Source organism: Antedon bifida, chromosome 11, assembly GCF_963402885.1.
Source record: "Antedon bifida chromosome 11, ecAntBifi1.1, whole genome shotgun sequence".
NCBI classification, from domain to species: domain Eukaryota; kingdom Metazoa; phylum Echinodermata; class Crinoidea; order Comatulida; family Antedonidae; genus Antedon; species Antedon bifida.
The window spans coordinates 17,882,401-17,893,193 of NC_136236.1; the positions used below are offsets into that span (position 1 = coordinate 17,882,401).

A 10,793-nucleotide genomic window follows, 5' to 3' on the forward strand; every position below is an offset into this window, starting at 1 on the left:
TCACATTCATTCAATAAATCTTTTATAATACTACCTGAAAGATGGCAATTGCTCATATTAAGATTTTCTAGTTGTGGAGAGAATTTTAATAATGAAGCTAATTTTGATACTTCAATTGAAGATAGGTTAATCCCACTTAAAATAAACTTTCTCCATGTCAATATCGTACCATGTTCATAACAGGCATCTACAAGACCTCTTATGTTATCAACTGACAGACTGTAATCAATAAGCATTAATGGGAAGTATGATAAAAGAGTCTCATTCCAAAGTAGATTCACCAACTTAGAAAGTGTAACACCATCAATATCTGAAAGATTGTTTCCCCCTAAAATAAGCATGTTACTTTTCAAAACCACCTTGTTTTTATCACATTCATTCAATAAATCTTTTATTATACTACCTGAAAGATGGCAATTGCTCATATTAAGATGTTGTAGTTGTGGAGAGAATTTTACTAAACAAGCCAATTTTGATACTTCAATTGAAGATAGGTTAATCTCACTTAAATTCACATATTTCCAATTTAAATTTGTAATATCTTTATGACAGGCATCTGAAAGATCTTTTAAGTTACTAAGTGACAGGCTATAATCAGTAAATGTGAATTTGTACTGTGTATCAAAAATATTTTTTTTCTTAATTACTAGATTCACAAATTTAGAAAGTGAAACCCCATCAATATCTGAAAGATTCAAGTTGTTTCCTTTTATATCAAGTATGCAAGGTTTCAATACCTCTTTGCTTGTATCACATTCATTCAATAAATCCTTTATTATACTACCTGAAAGATGGCAGTTACTCATATTAAGATGTTCTAGTTGTGGAGAGAATTTTAATAACCAAGCTAATTTTGATCCTTCAATTGAAGATAGGTTAATCCCACTTAAATCCAAACTTTTCCATGTCAATATCCTATCATGTTCATAACAGGCATCTGCAAGACCTCTTATGTTATCAACTGACAGGCTGTAATCAGTAGGCTTCAATCCACATTCATTGCGATACAAATTATATCTATTATGTTCAAGTAGATTCACCAACTTAGAAAGTGTAACACTATCAATATCTGAAAGATTGTTTCCCTTTAAAACAAGCATGTCACTTTTCAATACCACATTTTCTTTATCACATTCATCCAATAAATCTTTTATAATACTACCTGAGAGATTGCAATTACTCATATTAAGATGTTGTAGTTGTGGAGAGAATTTAAATAATAAAGCCAATTTTGATACTTCAATTGAAGATAGGTTAATCCCACTTAAATTCAACTTTTTACATGTCAATATCCTACCATGTTCATAACAGGCATCTACAAGACCTCTTATGTTATCAACCGATAGACTATACTCAGTAAATATGACATACATGCAATTCTTTAGATTCATCAACTTGGAAAGTAAAACCCCACTTATATCTGAAAGATTGTTTCTCATTAGAACAAGAATATCAGGTTTCAATACCACATTGTTTTTATCACATTCATTAAATAATTCTTTTATAATACTACCTGAAAGATTGCAATTACTCATATTAAGACATTGTAGTTGTGGAGAGAATTTTAATAAACAAGCCAATTTTGATCCTTCAATTGAAGATAGATTAATCCTACTTAAATTCAACTTTTTCCATGTCAATATCCTACCATGTTCATAACAGGCATCTACAAGACCTCTTAGGTTATTAACTGATAGACTATACTCAGTAAATGTGAATTCATCATCATGCGATGTATCGACATTCATTACATTCACCAACTTGGAAAGTAAAACCCCACTTATATCTGAAAGATTGTTTCCCTTTAGAACAAGCAAGCCAGGTTTCAATACCACATTTTCTTTATCACATTCATTTAACAAATCTTTTATTATACTACCTGAGAGATTGCAATTACTCATATTAAGACAACATAGTTGTGGAGAGAATTTTAATAAACAAGCTAATTTTGATACTTCAATTGAAGATAGGTTAATCTTACTTAAATTCAACTTTTTCCAATTCAAATTTGTACCACGATCATGACAGGCATCTACAAGATCTTTTAGGTTATTAACTGATAGACTAAAGTTACTAAATGTGAATGCTAATTCATCATCATAATCATCATAATCATCATAATCATCATAATCATCATAATCATCATAATCATCCATTAGATTTACCAACTTAAAAAGTGAAACCCCATTTATATCACTTAAATCATTTTGTTCAAGTTGAATGTTTATATTAACTGGTAAGATATTTTCACCCAAAACCTGGTTCAATGTCACACCAGTTACACTGTAAGGTAAAAAACACAGCATTTTAAGGTTAGGTGAATATTTCAACAAATGAAACAAGAATTCAGGACTCACTGACTTGTCAACTGTTAAATTTGTGAAGCCAGTGTATTGAAGTTGAAATTTGTCCATTTCAGTTAAGAGGATATCAATCTTGTCTTCAAAAAAATCCAAGGATGATATATTATATTTATATGGATAATCGTACCATTTCCCATGTGTGATTATAAATAAATGAACTAACATAGCACAACAATTGGTTCGTTTATTGGCTTCTGACTCCTTAATATCTGAAAGCCAAGACTTAACATGTGCATCAAAGTTATAGTTTTTAAGGCATCTGCTCATAAGTTGTATCAAATGTTCATTTTCTTCTATTTGAGTTGCTCTTTCCTCGTCCATATTACTCTCAGGGTCAAAAGATAAAATATATCTAAATGACTCTGACATTTCTGCACATGTTTCTTTCAGTTCTTCATCACTTGATGTTTTTGTATCTAATTCTTCTATTACAGAATGATTATCTTCTGCCTTTACATATGTGAAATATTTTGCTAGTGAATGCAAATTTGAAGCTTTCACTTTCAACCAATGTTTCATAAATTTACCAGCATCAGCACCTAGAAATCCTATAGTGAATATGATTGTCATATGTAGATATTTATTAGATATTATCAAGTCACATTCCTCCTCGTTTAATTCCTGACACTTTTCAGCGAGATAAAACCCTGCTAATGCCTCTGAAACTAACTTGTGTGGTGGGGCAAACATCTCATTTTTATCACTTTTACTAAGAGGTGGATTTTTGTAAACAAATCCAATTTTGAGTGCCAAGTCCACTATTGATTTATCAAACATAGTTGTGAACTCATACTTGTCAATGATCAGTTTATTTGTCTTTAGTCCTTCATAGATCCATTGACCTAATGCTATTATTGCAGTTTTATATTCAACTGGAATTCTTTCAAAACTGGCAATTTCAGATTTATTTTCGTCACTATTTACCTTGGATAAATATTGATTTAAAGTACAACAAATTAGTTCTTTGAAAAGATCTGATAAGTCATCCGAAAGGTTTCCGGAGTCTTCCCATATTTTGCATATCATAAGTAATAACAAAGGAGATGAACACAATTCAAATACTGAATGCTCTTGTCTGTGTCGATTATAACATAATTTCCTAAATAGCCTTTCCCCTAAATCCTTATTATTTGCAAAATATCTATTAATGTAGGTCTCTATACTTGTTACACTGAATCCATTTACCTCCACATGCACATCACATTTATCAATAAATTTTGCAGTGTTTTCAGGTCGGGATGTTATTATTGTGGTGTTTTTAAAATCTGTATTTGTAAACAGGACTAAAGGATCACCAGCACCTTGCTGCAACTCATCTAATCCATCTAACAGTAACATTATTTCATCCCCATGGTTGATTATGAATGTTTTAATTAACTGTACAGACTCTTCATCGCTTCTAGTACCGATACAAATAGTAAATGTTTCAAGATAATCTATATTAATAATAATGGCATCTAAGATTTTCTTTCCAGCCTGTAAGTCTCTGATATTTACTAGAAACACTATTTTATCAGAAAATGTTTTATCTTTACCAGTAGCCCAGTTATAAGTAATGTATCTAAGAAGGGTTGTTTTTCCCATCCCCCCTTTACCTGTAAATATGATTTTATGAGCATTTTTATCTTTTATCATCACCAATATCTCTTCCAATGTTTTAGGTATTTTTTCTTTCTGGTCATATTGGCTTCTGTTCTGTTTTGTAGCTTCTGCTTGATTCTCTTTCTTACTTGATTGTACTAACTTGAGATCAGTGAATAACTCTTTAATATCGAGGTCCTCAAGAACTGCTGTTTCCAATTTGTTAAAATCTTTATATAATTCTTGTTGCTTTTTTTTCAGGTATTGTTTAACTGTTAAAAAGAAGATACATAAAATTGTGTTCCTTACTAAAAACTGAATGGTACAAAGATTATTTGCACACCTGCTTGTATTCTTGCAATTTGATTGGTTAATTACACATCACATGTCATTTGGAATTAACCCTACCTATCTGAAAAGTGATACCTATGGTAATAATTAACACACTCTAATGCACCTTCAGCTTTCTTTAAACATTTTGAGGATTTTTGCGTGTTTCGAAATCAACTTGTTGTGTGCGCAGTCTATAACTGTTCTATTCAGCATCCAAAGTTGGAGCACTGCCTTTTTAATGGCCTAGCTTCCTGGCCTAGCATTCTTGAATGATTTTATGAGGAATCAATTGAATGATAGTAGGTGTGTTTATTAAACAAAAATTAATGTTTTGTTTTTGTTGAATGGAGAGAATATTTTATTCAGTGAATTCATTTTTTAGCAGTGAAATGTATTCTAGTTCGAAAATAATTAAACGGAAATAAACAAAAGAACAAAACAAATAATTTTTTTTAAGAATAATAATAAAATTGGTATTTTGTAACGAAGGCTCATTCACAAACAAAATGTGTTCTTCCACAAGGAATGAAAGAAATACAATGCAATTACAGAATTCATGGTAAAACTCCAAATGTCATACTATGTACCTCAAATACTATTATATTAAAAATCATGACTACAGCTATTCATACGAAAAACAACAAATAGAATTCTTCATTGTCATAACTCACTTCTTGTTTCTTGTGATTGGAAAGCCTTTTTCTGTGGTGGATGATCTTCACAATCAGAGGAACTTTGGTCCAATTTGTGCTTGTTTGATTTACCTTCAAATTCTACACCTAAAGTAAGAAGATAATTTGTAAAATATGAATCACCGTATATTCTTCAATCTTACCTGATGAAACAAGAGGTTTTTTTTTTACTATAAATGTTACCAATAAATTATGTGTTTCCAGAAATTCGTTTTATGTTTATTTGTATGAAGACAAAAAAATAGTTTTCCCAATTGATATTTAACAATAATGATATACTTTGTTATTTGCCCTGTTGATGAATAGATTTTACAGCTTCATTTGGTGGGTAAAATTAGAATTTAAATTGACAGAAACAGTTGCATCTTTCAAAGAAATGTAACAACATTTTTATTTTATATAAAGGAATTTCTTTTTAAAGAATATATATTATATACGTACCTCTTTCTAGTAATATGTTTCTTGCACGTGGTCCAAGGCAACAAGCAAACCTTTTTATTTTGTCTGGTTTATTGACTAAATGTTCATTAACCTCTAGGTAAAGTACTGCTTTCCAAATATTGTCAAAATTAACATTTTCAAGTTGATAGTTAGCAATAACAGCATCAAACCCTTCTTGGTCAACTTGTCTCAATGCCTTAAACAGTGTTCTCCTATAAGGTGACAACTGTTTATAATCATCAGTTCTTTGTTCACTATCTTTCATATATCGACTGACAAGAATTTCAGCATCTTTAAATTCTGATATTTTAGAAATCTCTAATAAAAGTTGAGCTTTAATAGGAGTGATATCACCTTTATTTTCTAGAGCATTAAATAAATTATGTGAGTTGAAGTCTTTTCTGGTGATGTCTCCTACAGGTAAATGTTCAAGTAGTAAGATTTGCAACCAAGTGTATTTTTCTCCTTTATAGTATTTACTGAGATCAGCTTTCAATTCCGAAAATGCTTTCTTTTTACTGTCAATGTCAGTCATTTTACAAACAAATCTGCAAATACAAAAATACTAATACTATTATAGTCATTCCTTGTTGTGTGTGGATACGTTGAAATCCGTTATTTTAGGCTTATCTAGAGGATTCTAGTTATGTTTAAGAAACGTTATTTTAGGCCTAGAATAGAAATAGTGACATGTTGCAAATCGTTATCCTAGCGTGCTAGGATAAAAACAAGTACACACGCCGTAGGTAGTTTACTCCGTTAGGTGTACGTTGTGTAACAATACAATTGTTAGTTGGCACTATGCCAAAATCATAGTGCATACAGTGCAAGGGTCCCCGTGCTACAGTACGACCAAGTGGGATCGGCACGTTGATTGCTGTTCTTGTAGCGAGGAGGCTCCGTGCGATATCTGTGTCCGATGGACGCCTGCGAAGTTTGCGTCGCTACCTAAGCCTCGGAATCGTGTGGAGGTCACTGACCCCACACCGTGTGTAACTCAGGAAACAGTTGTTAGTCAGCCTACACCTGCACACGAGAATGCTCCTCCCGCGATGCATGCATCCGCTGCAGCTGCGGCCGATCCGGATGTACTCTCCCCGGCGGTCATGCAAGCTATCTCGGCAGCGGTGAGAGCGTTGCCTAGGGAGATGCCCTCTGCAACCTCTCCTCATACCGGCCCTCCCCAAGTTCCGTACATCGAACTTCGGCCCCCGCCTCAGACGTCTGTGTCTGAGGGCCCGTCCATCGTCAGAGGGTATGAGTCCGATTTGACAATGGTCACGCTCTCCGATGAGGAGCGCGCGAGAGAGCGTGAGGGACCGGAGGGTGAGGGCCTGCAGGCATTAGTGCTTTGTACTGTCCTGGCGGTACTCAAGTTTCTTGGAGTCGACTATGCGCCATTGACGAAACGTTTTTCGACGTTCGGTCTGCGCACGCCGCTGAAGAAGACCTCCACATGCCCGATTGTGCCGCTTGATCCTGAGCTTATAGATAGGATCGAGCTTATAGCTAAGGAACCGAAGATTCCTAAGCCTGCGCCTTTTGTTCTCGGAGCGGCCTTTCCAGTGCCTACTCAGCAGTTTGAACAATATATCACGGCGCCCGTCATTTCGGACGGGACGGGTCCGCGAAGACCAAGGCTTAGACGCAAGTAGGTCAAACTTTCTTAGTGCGGAGCGCGCTAGGTCTGAGGAGGTTCTGTCAACTGTTGACAGAGCGGCCCGCGAGACGATTCGAGCTACGTCGATGATGGGATATCTTCTTTCCTTCAGGCCGATTTCCGACGCTTCACGTCTGTCGACTCCTTCGGCGCCCGTGATCTATTCTTCGGGTCATTCTCACATAGAGAAGACAATTGGGCCCGGGAGAGGGAAGCTCGTCACGAGACTCGAGCTCGGATTCATCAGGCGAGTCGACAACGTTCTAGATCAAAGTTGACACGGCCGCCTCCCCCTCCCCCTTCACCGGCTCAGCCTGCCTTTCAGGCTTCAACCTCCTACCCACAAAATAACAATCCCCACAGTGGTGGTGGAAGAAAAAGCGGCCGCCGCGGTGGCGGTGGGCGCTCGGGTAATGCGAGGCGCCGGTGACGCCCTCAAGGTGCCCGTCCTCACGGCGGAGGACGGGGTGGTGGGGTCGCCTACTTCAGTATGCGCAGGTTTGGACCTTTACTACAGACAAATGGGTTCTCAAATGGGTACGCCATAGAGTTCACGAGTCCGCCGCTGTACGGCGGTCCTCGACCAACAAGGGTTCCATCCGAACCGGTAAAAAGACAGGCGCTCATGGAGGGCCTCTCTGCACTTCTCCGCAAAGGAGCGGTAGTGCCGGTAAACAAACTCTATGCGTCCCCGGGACACGAGTCCACCGTTTTTCTCGCCGAGAAGAAGTCCGGTGACTGGCGACCCATATTAAATCTGCGGAGTCTGAACAAACGGTTCATCCGTCCCCGCAGGTTCAGAATGGAGACAATACCATCCATCTTGCTGGGGCTGCGGTGAGGCGACTGGGCGGCGTCAATAGACTTGAAAGATTTCATGTACCTATTGCGGAGCAAGACCAACGTTGGTTGCGCTTCCGGATTCACGATCGTGTTTACCAATTTGTTGCGTTGCCGTTCGGGCTGTCTACAGACCCACGTGTGTTCACACGCCTAGTCAGGACGCTTGCGGCGTTCTTCCATCAGAACGGCATACGCATCCTCATGTACCTAGATGATTGGTTGATCGTGGCCCAGTTTCGGGACCTGCTACAAAACCATCTTGCGCAGGTCCTTCTCTTAACGGAACAGGCAGGATTTATCATAAACCGAGAGAAGTTGTGCCTTCTGCCGACACAGACTCCGGTTTACCCCGGTGCAGAAATCGATCTTGTGACGGGCTTACAGTAATTTACATAAGGCCACTCTGTACAACCTTTCGCTTAAGACGGCATTCTTGCCGGCGGTGGCGTCATGCAAACGCTGAGGCGAATTACACGCTCTCTCTCCTTAGAACCAGGCCATATCAGGTTCGGCTAGTTTTCAGGAAGGACTTCCTAGCTAAGACGCAAACGTTGAATTTCTCGCCGCCCGCCGTATTCGTCCCCACCATTGCCTCAATTTCAGGGGTTGAGGAAGACAGGTTCTGGTGTCCTGTTAGAGCGATTAAGATCTACATCAACAGAACCAGAGCTTTGCGGGATGGTGTGTCACACCTGTTTATCGCTTCGGTGTCCCCATTCCGTCCGGCAGCAAAGTCAACGATCGCAAATTGGATTGTTGCAGCAATTCGCGCTGGATACGAATCCTCGGACACTCCTCCTCCTGCGCATATGCACCAGGTGCGTGGCGTATCCACATCTTGGGCGTTGTTCACGGGAGTCCCTCTCCCTGACATTCTGAAGGCGGCTTGGTGGCGGACGCAATCAACGTTCACTTCGTTTTATCTATCGGATGTATCCGCTAACCAGGCACCAGTGGCGACCTCAATTCTGAAGCCTCGTCTTTAGGTACGTATTCTTCACTTACTTGTCGCCCGCCGCCGACTATGTTTAGTCCGGTGCTAGACTGGCTATATTGTTGGTAAGCAGGCACGAAATAGACTACACAAACCAACAGTGGTGTTGGTAGTCTATGAGTGCTGCTTACCTTGATAAACGCCCTCCCGCCGTCCCCACTGACAAGTGTACACATGAAATGATAATGCTACTACGTTGGATGGCTCCCTCTTGAGGGCGTGGTTACGGATGCGTGCATTTTCCGGAAGGGGTGCTATTTTGTATATACAGATTTTTCTTTTTCGTAAATTGTATCCTCTCTTCGGAGAGAGAGGCTATATTGTCGGTTTATCCAGGTAAGCAGCACTCACTAACAGACTACCAACACCACTGTTGGTTTGTGTAATTTAGGCCAAGAATAACCAAAATTTGGTCTCTGTATGTGGTAAAAATTGTGTGTACTTTTAGGCAGGAGATGTTTAAAAATATGAACCTCTACACTGTAGGTCCTCGGAAACACTATTTTACCCTTTAATACAACCTTGTGCTGACCTTTAATCTATCTAAGACCGCACTAAGCTAGCCTATCTATAGATAGGGTATATTTAGAGCCTACAAACAGAGAACATAGACGCAAAGTACTTCTATTTTGATCATAATTAAACCATACAATATACATTTAAGTCAAGGAATTTCCGGGTTATGTTTTCAAAAATGTAAGGAAAATATGTTTATAAATAATTGTGAAAATAACAAAACTTACGTGCTGCACTGAATCTACAGTATATCAAAGATTTTGTGAAGGGAATTGTGGAACACCTCATACAATAGGTTTCCTAAAAAGTAAGTTTTAGTCTAAAAATCCACCTTGTTTTTCTGAATTTTTCTACATAGCAATCTTGTTTTTCTGCCTGGCATCTAGCCATCTTGTTTTCTACCTGGTTTAGCACATAACGCTACTGTACATCAATAGACTTACATTGCCTATAATTATGTTTATTGTTATGCAAAGTGCCAACTCCCTTTTTACTGCGTTCTGTGAGTTACAAAATCAGTCTTGCGTATTATTCTATTTAATAAAAAAATTGATAGGCTTATAATACATTCAGTTTCAATCAATTGTATAAAGAAACCAAGCTATGCTATTCATATATGCAATACAGTAAATTGTTATGAGGCCTATGTAATTATAGACAGCGCACTCTACAGGTAGCTTTTCAATCACGCATTATTCACTAGCCTAGGGCCTCACACAATTTCAAAGCCTCTACTGTAGTCTACCTTGAATATTATGAAGCTATGAAAGCTATGCATAAAAAAATTAGGATTTTGTAATGTAATGTATTTTTGATACTAAATAATGAGTTCCTGGCAACATAGAGAGAAATAAATTTGATTCTCGCCTATACAGTAAAATGTGCGATAAGTAAACAATATATTTATTATATATATATATATATTTTTTTTAGTATTTCGTATCATCCATGAAAATTATGAAATGAAGGTATAAATCTTGAGTACTTCATGTGTATTGTCTCAAACAAGATGTAATTAGAAAGTTTAAATCAACTTTCAGCACTAGGAGAAAATTCCACATATCTTGTATTTTTTTTACATGAAACATATGTCTTCATCAGAAATCCTGTAACGGTAATAATAATTACCTACCTGTGAGCAGAATATTTTGATTACACTAGTAATCTAGAACCTACTGTATGGCAAACATGTGAGTAGAGATGAGTTGTTTGTGTTTCCATGGAGAAAAGCTGGTTGTGAGAAACCCAGACTGATTTAGACTCTGTGTGACATGTCTGTGTGTGCAGAAAAGGAAAATGAAAAGAGCCTAGAGAATGATGATTGGCTTAAAGCAAAGCCATATATATAAAGAGTTACGACATTGGGTTAA

General features: G+C 37.5%; 1 protein-coding gene across 1 annotated transcript; it reads right to left on the reverse strand.

The window, feature by feature from the left end:
- Positions 1-394: 394 nt before the first annotated feature.
- Positions 395-5,945, reverse strand: LOC144855241 (uncharacterized). The gene is made up of 7 exons (XM_078713047.1): positions 5,411-5,945; positions 4,949-5,056; positions 2,527-4,216; positions 2,166-2,283; positions 1,649-1,802; positions 648-1,162; positions 395-403 (listed from the first exon to the last, which is right to left on the reverse strand). The coding sequence occupies exons 1-7, from the start codon at positions 5,943-5,945 to the stop codon at positions 395-397; spliced, it is 3,129 nt and encodes a 1,042-aa protein (XP_078569173.1).
- Positions 5,946-10,793: the final 4,848 nt, after the last annotated feature.